This window comes from Brienomyrus brachyistius, chromosome 9, assembly GCF_023856365.1.
Source record: "Brienomyrus brachyistius isolate T26 chromosome 9, BBRACH_0.4, whole genome shotgun sequence".
Classification (NCBI taxonomy): Eukaryota; Metazoa; Chordata; class Actinopteri; order Osteoglossiformes; family Mormyridae; genus Brienomyrus; species Brienomyrus brachyistius.
In genome coordinates, this window is record NC_064541.1 from 30098304 (window position 1) to 30121987 (window position 23684).

The 23684-nt window shown below is 46.7% G+C and overlaps 2 protein-coding genes across 2 annotated transcripts; one reads left to right on the forward strand and one right to left on the reverse strand.

Moving 5' to 3' along the window:
* Positions 1 to 251: 251 nt before the first annotated feature.
* On the reverse strand, positions 252 to 17068 carry azi2 (5-azacytidine induced 2). The gene is made up of 8 exons (XM_049026225.1): positions 16891 to 17068; positions 13811 to 14034; positions 12710 to 12826; positions 11904 to 12003; positions 11401 to 11522; positions 9839 to 9900; positions 5270 to 5385; positions 252 to 2415 (listed from the first exon to the last, which is right to left on the reverse strand). Exons 2-8 carry the CDS (start codon positions 14024 to 14026, stop codon positions 2069 to 2071), a joined length of 1080 nt encoding a protein of 359 aa, XP_048882182.1. The 5' UTR covers positions 14027 to 14034; positions 16891 to 17068; the 3' UTR covers positions 252 to 2068.
* Positions 17069 to 17379: 311 nt separating this feature from the next.
* LOC125749204 (zinc finger CW-type PWWP domain protein 2 homolog) lies at positions 17380 to 23209 on the forward strand. Its single transcript, XM_049026227.1, has 6 exons — positions 17380 to 17402; positions 18886 to 19186; positions 20351 to 20513; positions 20948 to 21067; positions 22276 to 22407; positions 22943 to 23209. Exons 2-6 carry the CDS (start codon positions 18921 to 18923, stop codon positions 23036 to 23038), a joined length of 777 nt encoding a protein of 258 aa, XP_048882184.1. The 5' UTR covers positions 17380 to 17402; positions 18886 to 18920; the 3' UTR covers positions 23039 to 23209.
* Positions 23210 to 23684: the final 475 nt, after the last annotated feature.

Below are 23684 nucleotides of genomic sequence, written 5' to 3' on the forward strand. Positions count from 1 at the left end.
TCACCCGCCCTCAGAGTGAGCATACAGGCAGTTGGGGTCGGGGTTTCATATGTTCGAGGCCCAAACCTTAACCTGAACCATAATCTTCAAAAACACCATTTAAAAAAAAGACCTTCACTGCTCAGTAGCTGAAGTACAGCTAATTGTAGCCGACATGGACAGACACACATCACAACCATTCTTATCCTTTTAAGGCCGGAACAAAACAACAGATGAACTCCAAACTGTGTAGAAATGACAGGACATCTACACCGCTTTCATGGTTTTCTTTTAATCTCAACATTATTTACAAACAGTATTTGCCATCTGGAGTAATCTTAAAATATAATCAATACGTACTGTACATTGCATTTTTGGTTTCTCAAACTTTTGCAGTATTAAAAAAAAAAAAAAAAAAAAAAACGAATTATGACAGAAATCTTTGAACAAAACCTTGGAAACGGAACCAGGAGAAATTAACATGAATGTATCATTTCTTATTTAAACGCTTCGCAGAATCCTGTGGACACTAACGAGCGTGTCGGCAAAGGGGCTACGACCGACAAATTGGACGGACGTTTGGACAAAGCTTGTACGCATCACGTTCTGATTCAGGGACGCGCTCAGTTTCCAGAAATGTGGCTTGTTTTCTCACAGGCCCAAACAAAAATAAATAAATACAGGACACACTGTCACACAGGTGGAGAGGTAGCTACACTACACATGATTTTGTGGCTAAGATGCAGATAAAACAGTGTGAAGACAAAGGAAACTTGGTATAGAGATGCTCAGTAGTGTGATTGGAAGGATGCGGATGAATATTACAACTATGAATGGTCCTCTCTATAGCACAATGCTACAGATTCCAGATAAAGAATGGATCTAGATCCTTACATCACTAAACAAAGGCACCAGCCAGTCTGCTTGCTGGTCTCTGCTGCGTATCTACATCATAGTCTTCGTGTGGACTTGCGCTCATGGTTCTCCTCAATGCCCTGCTGAATGTGGAGGTGGCCCTGGGCAACCATTCCTGGAACCTTTGTCAGACCGAACAGCAAAATTATAATAATAATAATAATAATAATGATAAAATGCTTGTCTGTCCTGGTGCCTGCAGGAGGACCCCGGCGATTCGCAGCCCGAATCCCAACTTAGGAGTCGCAGGGGACGGTTGCTGACGTTCAGCTATATTTACACAGCCGCCGATTCCGAATTTTAAACGTTAAATTCGGTATCGGATCCCTTTCCACACTCTTTATTCTACATGGTCACACCCTCTCCTGCTGCAGAACCAAACCAGTGAAGGTGAAGGACATATCGCATCCAGGCAGCCAATGAAAGAGCGCGGCGGTGTAGCCAGCTGCGTCACCCCGACACCAGTCACGTGACGACCATGCTCCAATGGCAGCCCGGCAAAGAAACGAAAGCTGGCAAGGATGGGCGTTAGCAGAGAAGTGCAATGCACACCCCAAATGGACGTGGCCCGGACGGCGAGCCTTGGCGTGAGAGCAGACCGTGACGAAGGTGCGCTCATGTGACCAAAATGCACGTGCACGTGTGTTGGGAAACAGGAGTGTGCAGTCAGCCATCTTTGCATCATGCGCGATACCTCGACGTGAGAGGGAGTGGGAGGGGCGATGGGGGGCAGGGCACAGACCCAGTGATGGGGAAGAGGAGCCGACCACCTGCTTCACGGGGGTAAATTATTTCCCGTGCTTCCCCAGATTTGGTCTGTACTGCACTCCATCCACTGCCATTGAAAGTCCAGTTCATCCTTCATATTACTGGCTCGCCCTCACAAAAGGATAGTCTTCCTCCACAGCTGAGTCCGGAAGGGTGACTTAGGCTGAAACGACGGCCGGAAGCGACATGGAAGGCGGCTCCATGCCCCACCTGGGCAGGAGTCCAATGTGCCAGGGCTGCATAGTGCTCGGGAAACGCAATCCTGCCAAAGGAGACCTGCTGATCCATAAAATAGTGACCCACAACCAGCACCCGCTGGTGGTGAACCGGGGGGGGGGGGGGGGGGGGGGGGAATCAGCCATGGAGTAAGAAGCAGGGCAGGCGGTCTCCTGAGGGGGGCAGCCCCTCAATAGGGCCGGAGCCACTCGGTGCCAGGGCTCCCGTGTGCCACATCAGCAGGGGGGGTCGAGGAGTTCTCCCAGAAAAGGGCGTCGCTGGGCTTAGGGGGTGTAGGGAAGGACCAGGAGCTGATGTCCAGGGAATCAGAGGACTGTGGGGGTGGGCCCTGGACGGGCGGGGTGGAGCTGAAGACTCCTTTCCAGCTGTAATCGTTAGCCCCCCCCACCGGCGGGGGCCCCGTGGGGGGGCAAGGTCTGCCGGCACTGGAGGGCACTGGGGGGGCACTTGGGGGGCGTGGCATTTGCTTGTTCCTCTCCACGTCATCCAGACATTGTACAGGGATACTGGAGGAGGCTGTGAAGAGAGAGAAACATCAGATGCAGAGACACACAAGACAGAAAGACAGAGTAATAAAACACAGCAGGAGACAGAGATACAGGTGGAAGCAGAGGGCAAAAATTTATTTAATAAGGGTGTAACTTATATTTTGCACGGATTCATACTTGGTGTAAGCATATGTTAGGCCGAAGGTTTTTTAAAATCTTGGTTAAATCAGTTAAAGAAAATGCAACAACAAAATGTAACTTATCATGAAAAGGATCAAGCATTTAGTCACGCTGTTAGACGCGTGTAGTGCGTCTCTATATGCGTTTTGTAATTATTACATTGTGGGGACCATATTTGCCCTCAAAGTGATAAAACCTGTAACTTTTTACCTTGTGGGGACAATTTTGGTCCACATAAAAAGATAACTTCTGTTTTTTTTTTTTAAATTGCTGAAAAAAAATTTAAAAACTAAAAACGCCAGAAGTCTTGTATTTTGGTTGGTTACTTACGGTTAAGGCTAGGACTGGGTCGGGCTTAAGGTGGTCATTTTTGGGATTAGGGTTTTGCAGACAGAAATGAATGGAGAGTCCCCACAAAGATATAGGTTCTTAATCTGTGTGCGTGTTTCTGTGGCATGTCCACAAGATTCGAAAACGACACATAGCTGTTAGAATTACCAACCCCCATTTTTTGGCGTTTGTACTGCTAAACTGAAAAATGTTATTTTTGTGTATTAGCAAATGGTCTGGAATCATTCGATAACCTCCCTGTTTGTAACCGCTGCCGCTGCGGCGTGTTGGAGAGGCGGCAAGGCCAGGCTGAGAGGCGAAACAGCCCTAGACGTCAGCGTAGAAAACAGCCTGCACACAGATGGAGGCGTCCCAAAAGCACGGGAATTTAATTGGCCTCCTTCTGAGGAGCGCTGAAGTGGCTACCTCTGTTACTTCCGCGGCCCGTCTCCCAAAGGTGACGCACGGCTCGCTGGCGTGCGTGTGTGTGTGTGTGTGTGGGGAGAGGGTGTTAGCCAATCGCATGCCTGAAAGGACAGCGACGGCCGGAATCTGTGTGGGATTCAGTCCTGAAATTGCCCATGTGAGAACCTGCCACCTGATTGGCTTGTGACATTAACCTCGGTCGGCGGCGATTACATGTATTACCTAAAAATGTTAATGATGCTGGCAAATGGCAGATGGCCAAAAAAAATGTCATCCTGAAATACTAACTAGGGAGAAATGAAATATGCAGCAGCTAATCCATAAATGCAGAGACGTACAGTTTGAACAGAATGTATTCAAATGCACGTTGATGCATCCGCAGTTAATGTGACCGCATTAACTCAGCAGCTAAAATGGGGAAGTATCTCAATCTGGGTGATTAACCATTTTCTCCATCCCCCCCCCCCCCCCCTCCCCACCTCCATCATCACTATTTCACACCAACACCGAACGTGAGAGTGCGCCGGGTTTGACAGGCTGCCCCTGTCCCCCATGACTTCGGGGATGGCGAGGACCGCCGTCTTAATGCAAATCGATGTGCAGATAGGACCGGACGCGGTGGAACCTCGGATCCCGGTGCCCGTGGATCTCGGGGTCAGGAGAAGCCCGGTGCTGATACGGCTTGTATGATTTATTTAAATTTGCATGTGCGTGATATTTGCCTCTCTCTCTTTTTTTTGCCGTTGTTTTAATTTGCACCTCCGTTTGACGGCTGCGCTGAGGGAATGAAAACACAATCTCCCCCCGGGAGGAGAGGCGATGGCAGAAAAAAAAAAAAATCATTATCCGGAATGTTCTAATCATCTCTCCCGCCACTAAAAATAAATAAGGAAATATATAAATCAAGAAAAATAAGAGAGACTTTACCGTGGCCACCAGCACTGCTGAGGTGGTCTATAAACGCTACAAAAGGGCCAGTCGGACACGCGCCAGCACCCCTAATTACCGTCTCTATTTTAGACCCCCCTTCACACCTTTACTGTTTAACAGCCGTTTTGTAACAGGGGCCGTTTCATGTGCACGGCCGCTGCCCAACTTTAAAGGGGGGGGGGGACCGATTGGGTGACCAGAGGCGGGGGAGAAAAGAGGAAGAGATTTTGTGGTGGTCAGAGAGAAAGGGGAACTCGACGGCACTTCCTCAGCGAAGGGGAACTTCAGGGCACAAAAAGAGACTAAAAAAAACTATAATAAAAACTTAATTCACCACCAAAACGAAGCCACAAGTCACATAAAGAGGAAAAAAGGCAAGAAAAATATATACACATTTAAAGGACTGAAATATGGGAGCCACTGTCAGAACCGTCGAGGTCTCAGATCCCTTAGTGGACGTCAAAGATGCTGATTTACGTGCATGTGCATCTGTGTACACGCGTGTGCGTGATTATGTAGGTTTACATGCATACGTGTTTATGGATGTGTACACGTGTGTGCGTGCGATTATGCGTGCACTTGTGTGTGCATGACTTTGTGTACACGTGTGTATGTGATTGCAGTGCACGTGCGTGTGACTGCATACATGCATGTGTGCAACTGTTTGTGTATACACACGTGTGTGCGTGATTATACTTCAGCACATGCGTGTGGGTGAATCCCCGTTCATTTATAAGCATGTTGGTGTACGTCCGCTCGTGTACATGCGTGTCGGTGAATGCCCGTTTGTGCACATATGTGTGGAAGCATGGGGGTGCTGCGACTGGACATGGTCAACCTAAAAAGACATGACGTTGCAAGCCTGACCATACAAAGGCATTCAGGGGTGGGGGGGTGTTAGGGCGACAGAATTATCAAGATGAGAAAAAGAAAACAAGAACAGAAAGATAACAAGCAGGAAGACGGATGGTGAGCTGGACACCTTCCCACGATGCACCTGGCCAGTGCTGTCTCACCTCGCCGGCTGGAGTCCTTCAGCCTCCTCAGTGCCTCGGACTGTGCTCTGGTCTCCACACGCAAGCGGGACATCGCGCCGCACAGATCAGCGTACGTCTGCAGCAGCGTGCCGCCCCTGCCAGGAGATACCAGCATACACGACCCGCTCTTAACAATCAAGCCCTCAAACAAAGAGGCAAATGTGTAAAAAAGAGACCCATCAATCCAGTCATGTCCCATACCATGATAATCATTCCCACCAAGTTTAGAAAAGAAGAATTGAATGACGTTGCACTAACCCTATGACAGTTATGCTGAAAAGGTAATTCCGCTATGAAATAAAGTCAACTAGACCTTGTGTTGAGACACAGAACAGATTCTTCCTTGAGGAATGAAGAAGCAGAAGCATAGAGGAGTAGAGACAGACTATGCTTCCGCATCACAAGAAGCCAATGAGGTGAGGATCCCGTGAAATGGCGGGATGCCATTGGATGATCGGCGGCTGTCTGTAGGGTTATGTTGTCTAGTCAATGAGACGAGGTTCCTGGGAAACGCTGGCACGCCACTGGATAATCAGTGGCCATACACATGATCAGCCGGCTAGTGCCAGAGGCCTTCGGAGCATTGAGAAAATCGGTGCTGTCAAGGTGCACCACTGCCACGACGCCTCGGAAAAGCTGCGGCACTTGCTGTGACCTGCCGAACGATTCCTTCGAATTCTAATCCATGGGCCAGAAGAGAGTCAGACGGACCGAAAGACATCAGTAGTCAAACAATTTAAGTGAATGTTCTTAAAATATCTCGGGCGGATCTGCATTTTAACACCGCGGGTATGGTGTAAATCTCTGTGTGGACGGGTAATTAGTAACACCCAAACGCTTGAGGCGGGAGCGGCACTGGCGCCTAAGGCCCATCACGGTTTGAAGCATCCGCTCCATCAAATTTGAGGCGGTGTCACCCCCCCCCCCCCCCCCACCAGAAACGAACAAACGAAGAAACAAGAGAACAGACAAAACCCTCATGCGTGCAAAAGACCCAGGGAACCGGCGAAGACCTTAGGGCAGGAGGCTGGCATGGGCAAGTGAGGTGACAGGAATCGGCCAGCGGGGTGACTGACAGAGACCAGCTGAGGGCAGGTTGCTACCTTCAACTCACGTAACATCACAGCCCCATTCACCGAAGAGAGGACTGCTGCTTCGCTACGGCATTTTAGCCGCTACCCAACAGAGGATGAGTAACTGAACGAGGCACTAATACATCAGTCATTTCAGAAGCTCACTCCTCTGCCTCTGAGGCCCTGTTATCCCGCTGAGCTCATGAGGTGTAAGCGACCCGTGTGGAAGGATAAACTCCACGCAGTAAAAGTTTGTTGTGAAGCTAATGACGCTGTAGATGTAAACTCCACACGTGGCGCAGGAAGACGACGCCGGTCAGTTTTGGCACCTTTTATGGTTTCGGAATTCCAGGACCACCATTTACATTTACATTTACAGCATTTGGCAGACGCCCTTAACCAGAGCGACTTACATAAGTGCTTTAAGACTCTACAATGAATTTTTCCGGATACTAGCTCAATAAAGACCCAGGCTATGAATACCATCTGAATACTCTGTTGGGAAAGTGAATTTTTTTTTTCTTCTTTTTTTGAAGGAGGGCTATATGGTCTTAAAGGGGCATCGTCATTGATGAGGGTCATACAATAAACAGGGGTCTTAGACACAGCTGTGTGCAGTACGGACGGGATGTCAGAGAACGTGTGTATTCACAGGATTACTTTGATATCTCCCAAAGGCAGAAAGAAGACGCACACCAACAATCACGCACACGTACAAAACCATGGACAAATTCGAACCTGCGACCACCGGCCGCCCTGTGCAAAATATGTACAAATGTATTAGTAAAGGAGTAAGTTAGTGAGATGAACCGCTTTATATGCGACAGTCCAGTGTGGGAAACAGCGCCTTCTATTGGAAGAACAGGGGTACCACAGCAACAAAAATAGCTACCTTGAGCCACACACTGCTTTTTGTTAGGAGAGCAGCGTGATTCCTTTACCTGAAACCATCCCCTGCATGTGTGTATGACACGACGAAAAATCCAGGGGAAGCCCCCCCCCTCCCCCCTCGGGAGCTTCTGAAAGTCACAGTTACTCAGGCCTTGGTGTGAGTTCCGGCCAAGTGCACGCGCAACAACAACCAGGCACGTTACACCCTTACTTAGCACTGACTGGAAGGAGACTTCCAAACAGTAAAGAGCGATTTCAAAGGAAGACAGGCGGGGTGGCCCAAGGGCTGATGGGCCGCGGTGGGGGGGGGAGGGGGGGGTGTTTCTGCAGACAGTAACCACCAGCAGCATCTCCCAGAATCGCTTTCGTATTACAGGAGACCCATCGTCAACGGGGGGAGTCATGGGGGAGAGTGGCTGCTCAGGAATGATAACAAAAATCAGCTGGAATTCAAAGGTGCTTTTAACGAAATCAGAAACTCTTTCACTCACCCAAATCGAGCTGCTGTCGTCAGATGGTTCACAAGTATTATGACTAAAGGATGCGGTTTTAGAAATTTCCATTTTGTTAATGTCTTGGTGCCCCCTTGTGGCAGAAGTAAGAGCTAACATGCAGAGTACTTGAAATTAGCGAAACTATGTGGCCACTGAATCAGAGACAAGCTTCTGGTCAAAATGTTACGAATTTGCATCTAACTGCTCATATTGAAGTGAATGACCCTCAGTTCCCATACAAGACTTACACAAGAAGGTGCAAGATAAAGTTACAATATTGTGATACGCATCAGCTAATACCCGCAGACACAGCAGATCCATCATTGCTAGAGAAGGCCAATGAAAGAGAAGTAACTGACTGGCCCCTAGTGGCCAACAGGCATCATTACATGCCAAACATGATTTTCCTCTCGCCTTCAGCACATGCACTCAATGGGGGAAGCAGGACAATTATCCCCACTATTAGGCCTTGGGAGAGGTGTTAATTGGGTGTGCATTATCAAGTGAAAAGCCTCTGACAGGAGGATAATTGGAGTGTTGGTGTGATAAAATTCACAGAGTGATCCGTTTGCACGCTGGTATGGGACACGTTTCATAGGAGAGCGGGCCGGGTTTACAGTGGCCCAGAAAAGAGCATGGAAGGGATTAGAAAAAAGTCATTACGAAGTGCTGGTTCTGAACCACCATGGACTGTTAACATGCTTGTAAGGTTATGAAACGCTTTGATCAAATGTGCAGCTCTGAAGATCTGTTGATTCCTACCAATAAGTAGCCTGTACCTCATTAATCCATGTAAAGTAATTTTTATATATACAAGTGTATGTAACTGAAGATCAGTTTCAATGTTTGGAATGTTAGTATTTTTACATGCTATGGGTTTTAATGCATAATTAAAGTGTGCAAGACTGGATGTTATTGGTATGTCATTCCCTGCAGCGTGACCCAGGCTCAATGGATCTGCATCTTATGTTTGCGGTTTCCCCCTCGGTTGGTATATAGCCAACCCAGTGCAGTCAGACAAGGCTCAGCACATACCCAGCACAGACAGACAGAGCTCAGGACATACCCAGCGCAGACAGACAGGGCTCAGGACATACCCAGCACAGACAGACAGAGCTCAGGACATACCCAGCGCAGACAGACAGGGCTCAGGACATACCCAGCGCAGACAGACAGAGCTCAGGACATACCCAGCGCAGACAGACAGGGCTCAGGACATACCCAGCGCAGACAGACAGAGCTCAGGACATACCCAGCGCAGACAGACAAGGCTCAGCACATACCCAGCACAGACAGACAGAGCTCAGGACATACCCAGCGCAGACTGACAGGGCTCAGGGCATACCCAGCGCAGACAGACAGGGCTCAGGGCATACCCAGCGCAGACAGACAGGGCTCAGGACATACCCAGCGCAGACAGACAGGGTTCAGGACATACCCAGCGCAGACAGACAGAGCTCAGGACATACCCAGCGCAGACAGACAGGGCTCAGGACATACCCAGCGCAGACTGACAGGGCTCAGGGCATACCCAGCACAGACAGACAGAGCTCAGGACATACCCAGCACAGACAGACAGAGCTCAGGACATACCCAGCGCAGGCAGACAGGGCTCAGGACATACTCAGCGCAGACAGACAGAGCTCAGGACATACCCAGCGCAGACAGACAGGGTTCAGGACATACCCAGCGCAGACAGACAGGGCTCAGGACATACCCAGTTGGAGACTGACAGGGTTCAGGACATACCCAGCGCAGACAGACAGGGCTCAGGACATACCCAGCGCAGACAGACAGGGCTCAGGACATACCCAGCGCAGACAGACAGGGTTCAGGACATACCCAGCGCAGACAGACAGGGTTCAGGACATACCCAGCACAGACAGACAGAGCTCAGGACATACCCAGCGCAGACAGACAGGGTTCAGGACATACCCAGCACAGACAGACAGGGTTCAGGACATACCCAGCACAGACAGACAGGGCTCAGGACATACCCAGCGCAGACAGACAGGGTTCAGGACATACCCAGCGCAGACAGACAGGGTTCAGGACATACCCAGCGCAGACAGACAGGGCTCAGGACATACCCAGTTGGAGACTCCACTTCCTGGTTCGGCTTGGCACCCCTGCCTGGCATTTCAGGAAGCTCCTGAACAGCAATGAAGAACAACAAAGATGATGAAGGTCTCACACACACATGTACACACACAGATTTGGTATCTATGTTTTTGTAGGCATTCTCCATTCATTTCTATGGGCATAACCCTTACTCTAACAATGGCAACCTTAAGCCCTACTCAGTCCTAACCTTAACCATAAGACTTCTGCCTATTTTTAGTTTTCTGACTGCATTCACAGATCTTTGTGGGGACCTCAAAAAAGGTCCTCACAATGTCAAAACAACAGGTTCTCACAGTGCAATATATACACTTCCCCTGCACCTCATGCGCGCAAGCGCACGCACACACACACACACACACACACACACACACACACACACACACACACACTTCATATATTCGAGTGTTTCCGCCATATACATTTATTGCCGCTGCTGCCTCAGAATTTTATGAAATGTCATGGAACTGCAGTTACACGAGTCTGCTGAAGGCATCAATTTGAAATGAAAGATACGGGGAGTGGGGACACGTGACGACGCATATGCATGTATTCAGTCGGATATCTATGATCCATCCGCCCGATGAGAGGAACAGAGAAATAAGAGAAAGTCTGACAGGAGAGAAGTGAAAAAAGGTCGATTTAACTGGCTTATCTAACATTAAGTTAGATGGATTTTACGGTGTAAAAGAACATTCGCAATGTGACGTAATTCTCTATTTATGTTCACGGCCAACTGATTATTATTCTTAATGTATCATGAAATTATGGTCTAGCTAACCTAACGTTAACATTAGCGAACTCGGTGAATCAGAATACCAGTAACGTTACTTCAATAAACGTCAGTAAAATAATTGCCAACGATGTTTATACAAGCTATGTAATAAAATATTCCTGACTGCATTTTCAGACGACTTTGTACTTCCTCCCCAAGAAGAGAAAAGTGCTTAATAAGAGGAAGATGGTCAGGTACAGTAATGTTACTTTAGCTACGGAGGGAGAGAACTGCTCTCTGCTTTTACAGCATGTAATGGCAGAGGTGGCAACAGCAGTGTTTTAATGCGTGATCAAATATTTGTGATGTGAGAGAATTACCTAATATTACTTGTTCTCAAATGAACTATGCATGCACACTACCCAGGTACAACAAAACCCCTTTGGTGGGGGGGGGGAATCATATCTGTAATCCATTAATTTCCCTTACCCAGCCATAACCTTAACCATAAGTAACCAAAAACAATAACAGACTTTTGTTTATATTGTAGAGATCTGAAAAATGCCTCCACGGGCTAAAAGCAGGTTTTACCACATTGCGGACATACATTCACGCAGACACATGCACAGATATACAGACTCACAAAGAGAAACAGAGTGACATAGACACAGACAGAGAGAGACAGAGAGAGACGGACACAGACAGAGTGACATAGACAGAGTGACATAGACAGAGTGACATAGACAGAGTGACATAGACAGAGTGACATAGACAGAGAGAGAGACAGGCACAGGCAGACAGAGGTAGAGGTCCCACCTGGCATTTCTCTTGAAGGTTCTGACACTGCAGTCTCAGCCTCTCCAGTTCCTGCTGCAGGTTCTGGATCTGCAGTTCGCTGTTCACTGTATCCATGTGGGAAGCACTCAGACTCCGCATCACTGAGGGAGACAGGGCATACATACTGCCACAAGCCAGGAGGACAGCACATACATAAACTCACATACACACACGAGTTGGTCTACCTATCTAAATGGGGACCATCCATTCATTTCTATGGGAAGAACCCTAGTCCCAATCACGACACCCTTAACCCCCACCCAGCCCTAACCTTAACCATAAGGAACCAACCAAAATACAAGACTTTTGGCACTTTTGTTTTTTTGATTGCATTCACAGATTTTTATAAAATTGAGGTTATCCAAATGGGGACCTGAAGAAGTCTCCCAAAATATAAGGAGGTTTCAGGTTTAACTGCACTTTGGGGACATATTGGTCCACAAATGTGATCTATGCACACACACAGACACACACACACACACCTTGACTGGTCTCCATCTCCGTCTTGAGCTGCAGCAGCTCCAGCTCCCGGGCCTGCAGTTGCTCTGTCAGGAGCCTCTCTGACTCACTCTTCTCCTGTTTCTGAAATGGAGGGGGGGCTTACATGTTACTTTCAGCATCTCCCTCCAAGCAGGACATAGGAGGGCAGGGCTCAGAGAGGACACACATTCAGACTGGAGAGGACATAAACGCTGAGGAGACCGGCATCCTGCTGAAGCCCCAGAGCCCGACGAAGACGCTCTGCTCAGAAATGGCTGGGGGAGGGGGGCACCCCACTATCTAAGCCTCGACGCACAGCCGGGTCTGGTCTTTGTGTCAGGGACTCCTGCCCCCTCCTTTCGAAGGCTATGGGCAGAAGGGTTTATGGAAACCCCCTTCAGTTGAGGGTTGAAATTAGTGTATCACTGGGACAAATCGCCGAATGGAAATTCGAAAATTAGGGAAAGTGAGAAGGAGGTGGCATGGTGGCCAAGCGGCCGGCACTGGTGACTGACAGCTCCAGGGTTGGGGGCTCGATTGCTGCCTCGGCTGTGTGTGTACAGCCCACCCGTGACCTACCCGTGAAAAACAAATGAGAGCTGGATGGATGGAAATGCAACAGGCCTGCTTTCAAAGACTGGCTGCAACATACAGTGTAAATAGCAATTTGCTTGTGGATGACGCCATGCGACTGCATGAACTAGCAAAATGCCCCGAAAATATTCCCCAGAAGTGTAATGCTGCAATGCCACTGAACGAGACCCCGGGAGCCGTTTATTCCAAGCGAGACCCCCAGGTAACATCATACCAGCTTGTTGAGCTCCATCTGCAGGTCCTTCTTCTGGATGTAGATGCCCCGATATGCGCTGTAGGCCTTGTTGACATACCGCTGACCATCTGTAGCTGCCTCTTCTGGTTTGTACAGCTGTGTGGTAAGAAAGTAGGACACGTTGGGGGGTGACGTTTTCTCAGTGAGAGTCAGAGGAGCAAACACCATAAAAGACTGCAACCTGTTAAAGATCTTTCAAAGCTTCTAAAACAATTAATCCATATGCAGTTTTTTTGGGTTGCAGATTGAATGCTCTACTTCTTCAGTCCTGATCTGGAGGTAGTGCTTATATAACTCAAAGACTGTTTCGTTGCAATTTCAATTTCTGTTGTGTTTTGTCACCAGATTGTTTTTAAATACGGGGGGGGCAAAGCGCAAACTTGGATGTAAAACAAAAGTCAGAATTAAGTGAAAATTAGAAATCGGGAGGATCTGCAGCGTGCCTTTGTGAGAGACCGCATTGTGTGAAGACTGTCAGATTTCACCAAAGTAAAAGGTAAATTTATTTTAAATATGCGTATTAATTTGATGTGGATGCCCAAAATGAGCAAAGAAAACATTCAGCTTTCAGAGAGGGTATCGATAGGAAACGTCCATAACACAGATGAAACTGGAAGTTTTGGGAGCTGAACAAAACCTGTGTTGGCCAGAGCTGTGCAGACTGTGTAATGTTCATTTGTGCCTTGTTACAAGAGGGTATGTTCTTCATTACCATCAAGGCATGATTTGTAATTTACATTAAAAAAAAAAAGAGTCATTTTGGGAAGATATGAGCTTCAATTCTTGGCACCATCATGTATTTCTAAAGAGAAATGAGAGCATTACAGCACAGGGAAGAGCTGGTTTGTAAAAATATGTACACTGAGTACACGGGGCAGCAAAGATAATTCAAAGCAAACTGGAACTGTTGTCAATTTTAAATAATTGGTTACCAATGACAGGCCTTGGTGAATTCTTATGAACACTGTACAGCGATGCTGTTTTATAAGAACAGAAACATGTGACCAAGCATGTTGGATAGGACATGCGAGCAGCGAACCCTAGCCCCGGAACATTCCTGCAGATGTGAGCGCTCAGCACCTTGTCCTCCAGCTGTCTGACACGCCTCCGCAGTAACGCGTTCTCCTGTTCAGCGTCCCTCAGTCGGGTCTTGATGTCCTCGTAGGCGGTGACCAGGGCAAAATGCGAGGCCAGTGACTCGTCCCCGGGGCACGCCGACACCGGGCTCTCTATCGCCGGGCACGCCGTCTCGTGCTTTAGGATGCAGATATCGTCTTCCATGGTCGCCAGGTCCATGGCCAGCCCTGGGGGACAAAGGTGAAAGGTCAAAGGTCAACCAAGCGACCAGTACAGAGTCACGGAGAACCTGAGCTCAATCCCAGAAAGTGTGGCGCATGAGGGATACCCTGGATGCAAGACACACTGTCGGCAATACAGGGGAAGAAAAGGCACACATGCACGCGCATGCACGCAGGAAGGAGAATCAAAGCCCAGAACAGCAGGCTAAGAAATGAGACCCTGACACACTCAGTAGTCAACTGGTACTGGTACAAGTTCCAAGCTACATAGGTCTTTGGGGGAAAAAAACAAAGATAAACTTAACTTGCGAGATGTTAAATCAAAATGCAAGTTATTTTTTTCAGGATTAATACAGCTACCAGAACAGTTGATGGGCAGCTCTGACTCAGCCTTGGGGTGGGGGGTGGGGGGGTGAGAGACATGCCCCGCATGCATGCTGCGCACTGCGACATCAGAAGGGCAAGAGAAGGACCGCTCGGCTGTCTAAAACTGCGCAGACGGCATTCTGGGAGAGACACAGGTCTATATCCCACTTTGGTGACACTGGGGCAACTGATAGGCCAGAGTGAATTTGGGAAGGGCCTAGATTCTCTGGCCAATGGCTCCTTTCCTTCTGCATGGAAGTAACATCATTCACTAATAGCCCCTGGGGATGCATCAACCCCTATTTGCAAACCGATGCACTCGACAAAAGAAGTCACCCGTCAGGAAATGCACAGGCTGACTGCACAGCACTTAATACTTTCACTCCGTAAGTTTCACGGGGACCTCTGTGACCCTCCCCACCTCACCACTCCCCACCCTACCCCAAACGTTTTGCGAGAAGCTGTTTTCCATCCCGCAAATCCTCCATCGCCACCATATGGAGGCATGACCAGACCTTCCAGGAAAGTCCATGAAGCCTGTTGGATCGATGGGCTTCTAGGGCAGAGCCATTCCCCAGCATGCACTGGCACGGCTTTTCATTTTGCCCCCCCCCCCCCCCCAAACAGCACCATCGGCTGAGAGGAACATTCTAAAAACAGCCTGCTATCCAGCTGCTGTGTAACAGGAGAACCGCACAGTCAAAGAACTTCTCACCCAATAAAAAAGCACTACAGTAAGGCCACACCCCACCCTGCAAAAGCATTAGACCAATCATCAATTAATTTCAACGCACTTTTACTTTACAATAGTACTGACCTTCAACTTCCTGGTGGGCTACAGTAAGGATTGTATTTTTAACCACCAAACGGGCGATGCAAGTCAAGCAAAGCCCCTTTCCTCTACCTCTGGATCTTGTTTTGTGTTGTATATTTCTGGACATCTGACAGACTTTTTTTTTTAAATGGTTATTTTCTTGCTCAAAGTAAAGTTCAACCAGTGAAAAAGTTAAGGGGACACTGTGTAGAATAGGTGCCCTTATACCAAAGTACCATAAGTTCCAGTAAACACTTCATTAAGTTACATCTTTGTTTTCAAAGTAGTTAAGGCATTACAGGGAGGAAATACCCATTAGCTCTATTATGGCAAAAAAACATCCCTTACTTTTCCCTGTAGCTTAAGTGGCTTTCAAATCGATGGCACTAAGAACTGAACTGAAGGACGCACATCAAAACTCCTGAGAATTTCATTCCAGTCACCAGTCCCCCACCTACTGAAGACGAAGTTACCATTCAAGTTACACTTGAAAACTTAATTACATAATTTTGTTTGGCTGTTGTCTCAGGTGATTGGCATCTCGATATTGTCATCCATACCAAACCAAATAGCAAATGCTATATTACATATATATATAATAAAAAATTACATGAATTAATGAGCAATAACTCCAAATTATCTCCGAACAGTAGCCTATGGCAACCATTTAGAAATAACTCATTTTGAGACACTAACAGTTCATTTTCCCTGTGTATAAACGCGGTAGGTACATCGAATACTTATTAAAAGTATTGTATTGGTAGATACGCTTAATCAAAACCCTTAAGGCATACGTGGGTTTAGACGATAATACGATAAAAGCCGGAACTTTGAACCTTTAGACAGGTCCTCCAGCACGATCAGCAGTGTCAGCGTGCCAGATACGATATCCTTTCACACTGACAGTTTGCTTGATCCAGATGTAGCACATTTACTGCACTCAAGGGCGTAACAGCGCGTGTTTTGTGGCTTTACAACCCTTTCCAGCTGTGCGATCAGCTGACCGGTGTGTGATATACATTATATAGCCGTACAGCGCTTTACCGGAGTTACTATATAGCTCCACCACAACCAGCAGCATTTCACTCTAAAGTCACGATGCATGCAAAAGGATCACACAGGTACCTTTTCAAGTCATCCTGTGACACTGACCCAATAGCCACGAATGACACGCTGCTCTCTCAGCCCTTTCCTGACCTGGAAGTTGCTAGCTAGCCGGTCAACTCGAATACGAAAACGAAAGGTAAAGTGCACAAACCGGGTACTGGAGTAGACGCAAACAAAGAAACACCATATATATATATATGGTTTTCATTAGTCATTTATATATATATAAATGACTCTATATATATATATACGCACACACCAAACGACAGCCTTAATATCGTGACGTGAAATCAGCTGGCAGAATAACCCCAAATAAAAAAAGACAGAAAATAGCTGGTCCGCCAGTGTGCCCATCAAAGAACTTCAGATGATAACTAAAATAGGACTGATCACGAACTGACCGTGGAATGACACGGCATACCCTTATTTGAGAAATGCAACAAAATCGGCTGTACATCTCATACATAACAACAGATCCAACCATTTGAATCTGTATAAATTATTCCGTTTGACTTCCTGGCTGTCTAGTTTGTCAACTTTGACACTTTTGGTTACTCAGCCAGCTAGCCACTTACCAGTCGCTGAAAATACAACTTTTTTAAAAAAGGAAGTTATTAGAAATAGGGAAATAACATCGGGACAGGTCACGTTTTCATAATAAGACTATAAAAATGCGATCCCCCCCTCGACTCGATCGCTTCCGACCACCATCGGTCTAAAAACACTGAAGACGAGGCACGGGACCGGAAACGGCTCATCCGGCCGGGACTAACATGCGGAAGTGACGTGAAAGTCACGTGACACGACTGATCCGATAGTGAGTCAAATCACCCAGCGGCTTTAGATACTCACTATTCATTTTTCACGTATGTATTAAAATGAGGTGTATTTGTATGTGTCATTCACCTTGTAACCGCATGTCCTGGTTATGATCGCGTACTAGCCCGGATCCTTTCCCCGGCAGCTGCGGCACAAGGCTGAGGTACACCCTGTATGGGATGCCAGTCTGTCGCCGGGCGCATACACACACGCACACAGTCATACTGTACGAGACACTGATTAACCTCGCAGCAAGTCTTTGGACCGGGTGAGGAAACCGAGTAGTAAGTCAGAGAAAATCCCGCGACAAGGTGAACGTGCAAATTTCACAGCGGAGTCGTGAGGCAGCAGTGTTACGCATTAAGACGCCGTGGCATGATTAATGATCTTCGGCAGTATTTCAGAAATGACTCTGGGCAGCTGTCTAATTTTTCTTTTCGTGAATGTTTAACGCAAAAACCTGAGACTATAATGAAATATAATGCATTTAGCTGCATGGTCTTTCTTACTATATCATTTTCACGTCTTTTTCAGTTAAACTAAAATAACTTATAAATATTCCTCCTGGATATCACTTCAAAATAGCACGTTCCTTGGTTACAGCTAATATAGTTAGTTGCTAAAAACATCGAAAGAACAATAATAATGTTTACACTGTGTTATACGTATAACTAAAGGTCCCTTTATATTTCTCTCTTTGTTGGCTGAAACCACTGAAACTTGTCTTACCATTGTTGATACATTATGTGGTTTCGGTGTGTTCATTTGCTACTTGCCAAAACTAAACATTTTGAATTGCCTCTGTATTATTTTGGCTCTGCATATACATATATTGGTGTCATGGTGGCAGTGAGTAGCGCTGCTGCCTCCGTTTGTGTGGAGCCCATTTGTTCTCCCCTTGCCTCGTGGGTTCCTTCTAGGTACTCCCATTTCCCCCAGTGACATATAATAGGCCCATGTTTTCCAATCTGGTCCACGCAGACCCACAGTCAGTCCACGTTTTTGCTCCCTCCCAACCTGGTGCAAAAATGCGGGCTGTCTGGCAGGGAGCTCGGAGGGAGCAAAATCATGGACCTACTGTGGGTCCCTGAGAACTGGATTGGGGAACACCATAGTAGGCTAACTGGCATCTCTGTGTGTGTTTGTGCCCTGTGATGGAATGGAATCCTTCCAGAGTAAAACTCCAACCCCCCATGTCATGCTGCCCAGTTTAAATGGTGAGACGATGGATGGATGCACATACCTGGTGGCTCTGTGAGTGGCACAGTGGAATCTCACGACCATCGTTATGAGTTTGATTCCCACCCATGGTTCAGTTTCTATGGGTTTCCAAAATTTCTCGCATACCAAAAGTATGTGAATTGGTGTATCAGAGGTGCCCATATTTTGCGAGGGTATGTGTCCTGTACTGGACAAGCATGTACAGAAGATGGATGGATTTCAGGTAAAAGAATGTATTTTATAAGCAAAAAAATTGCTTAATTTGCTTTTAATATTTATGGGCATAAAGGAGCCTAAAACAGTCTTTCGAAAGTGCTATGAAAATTAAGCAAAAACAAAGGTCGTGTATTGCCTGCTTATTAGCTTTTGAAACAGGTCATCATTATACAAATTGGTAGTAGATACTTTTATTCATGGTCAGAAATAAGAATTTCTGATCCGTTAACTGGGTTACCTGACCGTGTTGTTGTGCCATGGATAATACCTATTAAAGAGAGTAAATATTAGCTGATAAATTCTGCGTGTTTTAGGACAGCTAGTGACAGCTTCCTTTCACCCAGAGGGAATGGAGTCCCAGAGTGAGAGCGAGCAGCAGGAGGAGGTTCCATCTTACATGGACAGGGCCTGGGTGAAGCATAACTCTGAGGCAGGCCTCAAAAGGAGGCTGAAGTCTGTGAGAGATGGCTGCACGTTCGATCCGGATCAGCTGTGGAGCGGTCAAACGAACCCGGAGCCACTCTGTCACCGCTCCGTTTCCCAGGAGCTGAGGGGGGGCCACTGCCAGCTTCCCGTTGGGACCTTGCTGATGGTGAAAGCGTGCAGGTGGCCATGGTAAGACAGCGTTAGCGCCAGGCCAAGGTCGCAAAGCTCTTTAAAAAGCACAGTTGTGTCAACAGAACGGATGACAGCATATCCTTTAAACATGGTGCAAGGGCTTAATAAAAGCATAGAGGAAATGTATAACTTGGGCTCTTAAAAACCGGGCTCTTTGAAGAATGAGAGTGAGACTTTTTATAGTTTTGCTCATAACACCAGCTGTTACAATAAGAAGGAAGGCATGCAGCTGATCCTGGATCAGTGCTCAGGAACCCCTCTATCCTGAAGTTAATGAAGCGTACCTGAAATGCACTTATCTAGCAGGGATCATTTAATCTATAAACCCTCTGGCTCATTACCGCTTACAGATTTTTTTATAGTAAGGTCATTGATAGCATATTACATAGATAAATTTGCCACCTGCAGGCAGTGATATTTCATGCCCCTGTTATCACAGGGTTTTTATGTGTAACTGTCTTTTTAAGCTTTCAAGTCACATGGAAACAACGGTGAACCAGCATAGCAATGGTGTTAATACATACAGGAATTCCCGTGATTCTCCGTTCATGAACAAGAGCCTGGGCTACTTTCATGTAAATAAACAAACGTTAATCCATATGAATGGACTGAATGTTGAACCCTGGGTTCAGTTTAGAAGATGCTAGAGGTATGAGGGTATAACTTTAAAAAGCGTCTTTAAAATGCTTTTAAATCTTCTTTAAAATGTAATTATCTCCTTGTATAAATTCTGTTTTTGCTCTTCTGTGGCTGTTTATCCAAACTCCGTTGCGGAGTTGTTCGACTCTGCATTCAGCATGTTCATTCTGACGCATTTCTTCAGTAGCTCCAACGCATGCCGTCACAGCAGCAGTTCAGCGCCAAGATCTGGCACTGGTACAGTGTCCCCACAGATGCCTGAAGAAAAATCTGCCTTCCTTTCACGTTTACGTTTATTAAGCAGTGTGCAAAAGGGAACTGTTTACAAATGCTGTAAGAAAACAACCTTACCTTAGTATTAATCGAGATGAATGATTATTTTACAGCAACAGGAAACAGGAAAGAAGGTGTAAGAAAGAGGTGGCTGTACTGTCTCTTTACACCACCATGGTTGGTTGCCTGCATCCCTGTCATGTTATCAGTATTGTCAAGTGGTCGATGTCCAGCTGTCCCGTGTGTCAGGTGGCCGGCCGTTCTGAGTCCCGACCCGGAATCGGGGGAATACGTGAAGCTCGGCGGTGATGGCGGCATGCAGAAGTATCACGTGGAGTTCCTGGGGAGTCCGCGCACCAGGTTCTGGGCCTCGCCGAAGACCATGGAGCTGTATCACACACCCCGTGCCAATGTGAGCTTAACGTTAAGCAGGCAGGAATCACACAGCTTTCCAGGGCAGCGGCATTAAATGTGCAATGACCAAAGGTTGGGAAAGTGTACAACTTCCGCTCCAATCAAAACGAATCTGGTTGGACTGGACGGATTGGGTGAGGCCAGTTTGGCTTTATTACATTTAATTCCTTTTAAGCTTTCATACCAAAACTTTTTCTTCTGCTGGACAAAAACCAATCTGACTTCAAACTGAAGATAACATACCACTGATTAAATGTGTTTATTATGATTTTTGATCTTGGCGTTAGGCCGGTAATGACCGTACTAATGCTCCTTTGGTTGAGCGGTAATATCAAAACCCGATAAGTGTAAGATGGAATGATCCCATTTTTTTAAAGGGGGTTTGTAAGTACGGTGATTGGTGAAAACAAGCATGAATGTCTTGGTGTGCAGCTCAGAGCTGGGGGGGGCTCCCTGAAACGCTCTTATGTGATTGCTATGGAGGAGGCTGTCCGGATGAAGGACATGCCCTGTGAGGTTAGACTTCAGATGTGTCACTTCAGACCAGCAAACGTGAGTAGACCTCCGGTGACCTCAGCCGCAGGCTACTTCATGTATCACTTTGATTTAAAAAAAAAAAAACAGATTTGTTTTGATGTGTTTTTATTGCCAATTCAGTCTCTACGTGCAGCCATTAATATTTAAAATGAAAAGCTAATCCAAACCTGAATGCACATTTGAGAGTGTAATTTCAGTTTGAAAAACACAGAAAATGTTTCTCTCCTCTCTATATGGCACATGGATTAGCATTTAAGATTAATTACTAGTTGACTGATGGCATTCAGAACGCAAAAAAAAACTAGTCATCCAGAATGGTCATGTGACATAACCAATTAACATGTTGCCTCGTGTATGTTCAGAGGTTACTGATAAACTTGTTATTTTGACGTCGCTTCTAAGTTACTCAAATCTGCCTTAGTGACACACAGTGTGTGTGTAAGAATATGTCCACTTAGACCATGTACTGTGGTGAAGTGACTGTGTGCTATTTCAGTGATTATTTTCAACCTGTGAGTGTAGTAGAAGCTATAAGTAACCTAGTGAACACAGGCGGAAAAATATCAAGCTTAAACTTCTTTATCCTTATTTTCATCATATGCCATATTTTTTATATGTTAATATGTTACTCACACACACACACACACTGGAAAAAAATAAGAGACCACTATATATTTTTTAAAATCTGCATTTTTAAATCCTGGTTTAATCCTGGTTCTGCTGGCAGAGAGGTACACTGAGCAGCAGGCTGCTTCCAGGCTCAGATTTTATAAGACAGCAGTACACAAAAACAGGGTGAAGCAGGAGACACTGGCAATAACCAAAAACCAGCCAGCCAGAGGGCAGAAGAAACTTTCTATTGCCAGAGATTACCATCAACTTATCCGGCAGTGCCTCATGAATTGGAGGATGACATCCTGACCTTCAAATACAATGGGAAACATTAAGTGGTGTGAAGTGCACTGCTAGGACAGTTTGTGTCAGGCCTCTAGAAGCAGGACTGAAGACCCACAAATGCAAAAAAAAGAAGAAGTGTATTTTACAGAGATGCATACTCATAAACTGAGAAATGAGGGAAACTTTTGCTATGGTATCATAATTTTTTTCCAGAGCTGTGTGTCACACACACACATGATATATATACATGTAGCACTTCTGCAATCGTATCCATAACCATATGACCAAGACAGCAGCTTGGATTTCATTAGAATCCCGTGTTTAAGGCGCGGGGCTGTGCGGCGGCGTGCATGCAGTCGGACCCGCAGGCGGAAACGGTCGTGGTTGGCGGCTTCGTGTTTAAAAGCTGGAAACGCATGGAGGATGCTGTGGGCACAGCGTGCCATCCGGGCCGCCAGGTGAGGGGAGGCAGGGCAGCCAGGCACTGCCGAGCAGGCCGTACCCAGCGCAACTCTCTCATTGGCTCCTCCTTCCTCTGGGGGAAGCACAGTGGATTTTTATTTATGCCTTGGCAGGGGATTTATTATTGTATTTTTTTTTAAAGGATTACATTTCTTTAGCTTTTCTACAAACAGTAAAGGTATAAATGTATGTTTGTTTCCTGGAAATGGGGGATTAAAATCCAAGGCTAATGGTCCTTCTGTAGAGGTGGGGTTGCTTCTGCAGTAATCACAATCAGGTTTGTTATCCAACACCAGACCCTGGGCCTGGATGCTGAAATATAGTACTCCTAATCCCCACCCCCTCCCCCAACAAAGGCATCTACACACTCACAGGAGGCCAATGTAGCCTAGCACTAACATTAGCCAGGCTGCTTCTGGTTCTGAGCTGTGTGGTAATGCCACGGAGCTTTTGCAGTGTATCTGATCCAAACTGAATGCATTCAGTATGTACACATGCCCTGCACCTGCAATAAAGGTGACGCGTTTACAGGTGAGAGCTGTGGCCCCGTCAGCCCCCCTTCCCGGTTTAGCACACTCGCACGGCATTCCGAGAGACCCAGGAGAGACTCAGCATTCGGCGGAATGAACTAACCATTTTACGACTTCTGGCAGTTAACAATGATTGCATTGATTTTAACCTCAGTTTAGCCTATCGGGTAACCTGCATGAAGTGTGTTGTCCTTCGATTTCTTTTTAATTGCATTTATGGGAGAAATTGCTTTTGGTCTTACTATGTACAGTTTCAAGAAGCATCATTAAAAATTGTGCTGTGATTGTTGGCAGAAGTGTTTCATTACATGCATTGATGTACATTTTAAAAATACATGTAAGGGAACGTAAGTACGGGAATCAATTTTGTAAGAGAATCATAATTGTGCATTATTTTAAAGTCCTTGTGAACATCTGTCAATTAATCTGTTGGAAGCTGACGCGAAGGAGTGTGCGTTTTACTCTGAGGAAGACATTCCTTCCGAATAAGAAAACTGTGTGGTGATCCATCACCACCAACGCCGCACACGAATCGTAATTTTCGGCACCGTTCACGTTGCACGTGCTCCCGGAGCCCGGAATCGGTTGTGTTCCGCGCATGCGCACCGTCGACGCCTCCGACCGGGTCTGAACTTCGGGGATGCCCGGTGGCTCGTGGGGCCCGAAACGCGATTCGCTGAAGCTTTCTTCATGCCTGGCCACGGAAGGACCGTCCCCGAGCGCCGACGTGACGGTACACCGAT

What these genes read in the sequence shown, in the direction of transcription:
- azi2 (XM_049026225.1), bottom strand. Translation starts at nt 14,026, where the DNA reads ATGGACCTGGCGACCATGGAAGACGATATCTGCATCCTAAAGCACGAG. An exon ending in ACCTTCAAGAGAAATGCCAG is followed by an intron (nt 9,901 to 11,400) that starts GTGGGACCTCTA and finishes ATTGCTGTTCAG; the next exon opens with GAGCTTCCTGAAATGCCAGG. An exon ending in GAAGTGGAGTCTCCAACTGG is followed by an intron (nt 5,386 to 9,838) that starts GTATGTCCTGAG and finishes ATCTCCTGGCAG; the next exon opens with GGGCGGCACGCTGCTGCAGA.
- LOC125749204 (XM_049026227.1), top strand. Translation starts at nt 18,921, where the DNA reads ATGGAGTCCCAGAGTGAGAGCGAGCAGCAGGAGGAGGTTCCATCTTAC. An exon ending in ATCACACACCCCGTGCCAAT is followed by an intron (nt 20,514 to 20,947) that starts GTGAGCTTAACG and finishes CTTGGTGTGCAG; the next exon opens with CTCAGAGCTGGGGGGGGCTC. An exon ending in GTCACTTCAGACCAGCAAAC is followed by an intron (nt 21,068 to 22,275) that starts GTGAGTAGACCT and finishes CCCGTGTTTAAG; the next exon opens with GCGCGGGGCTGTGCGGCGGC.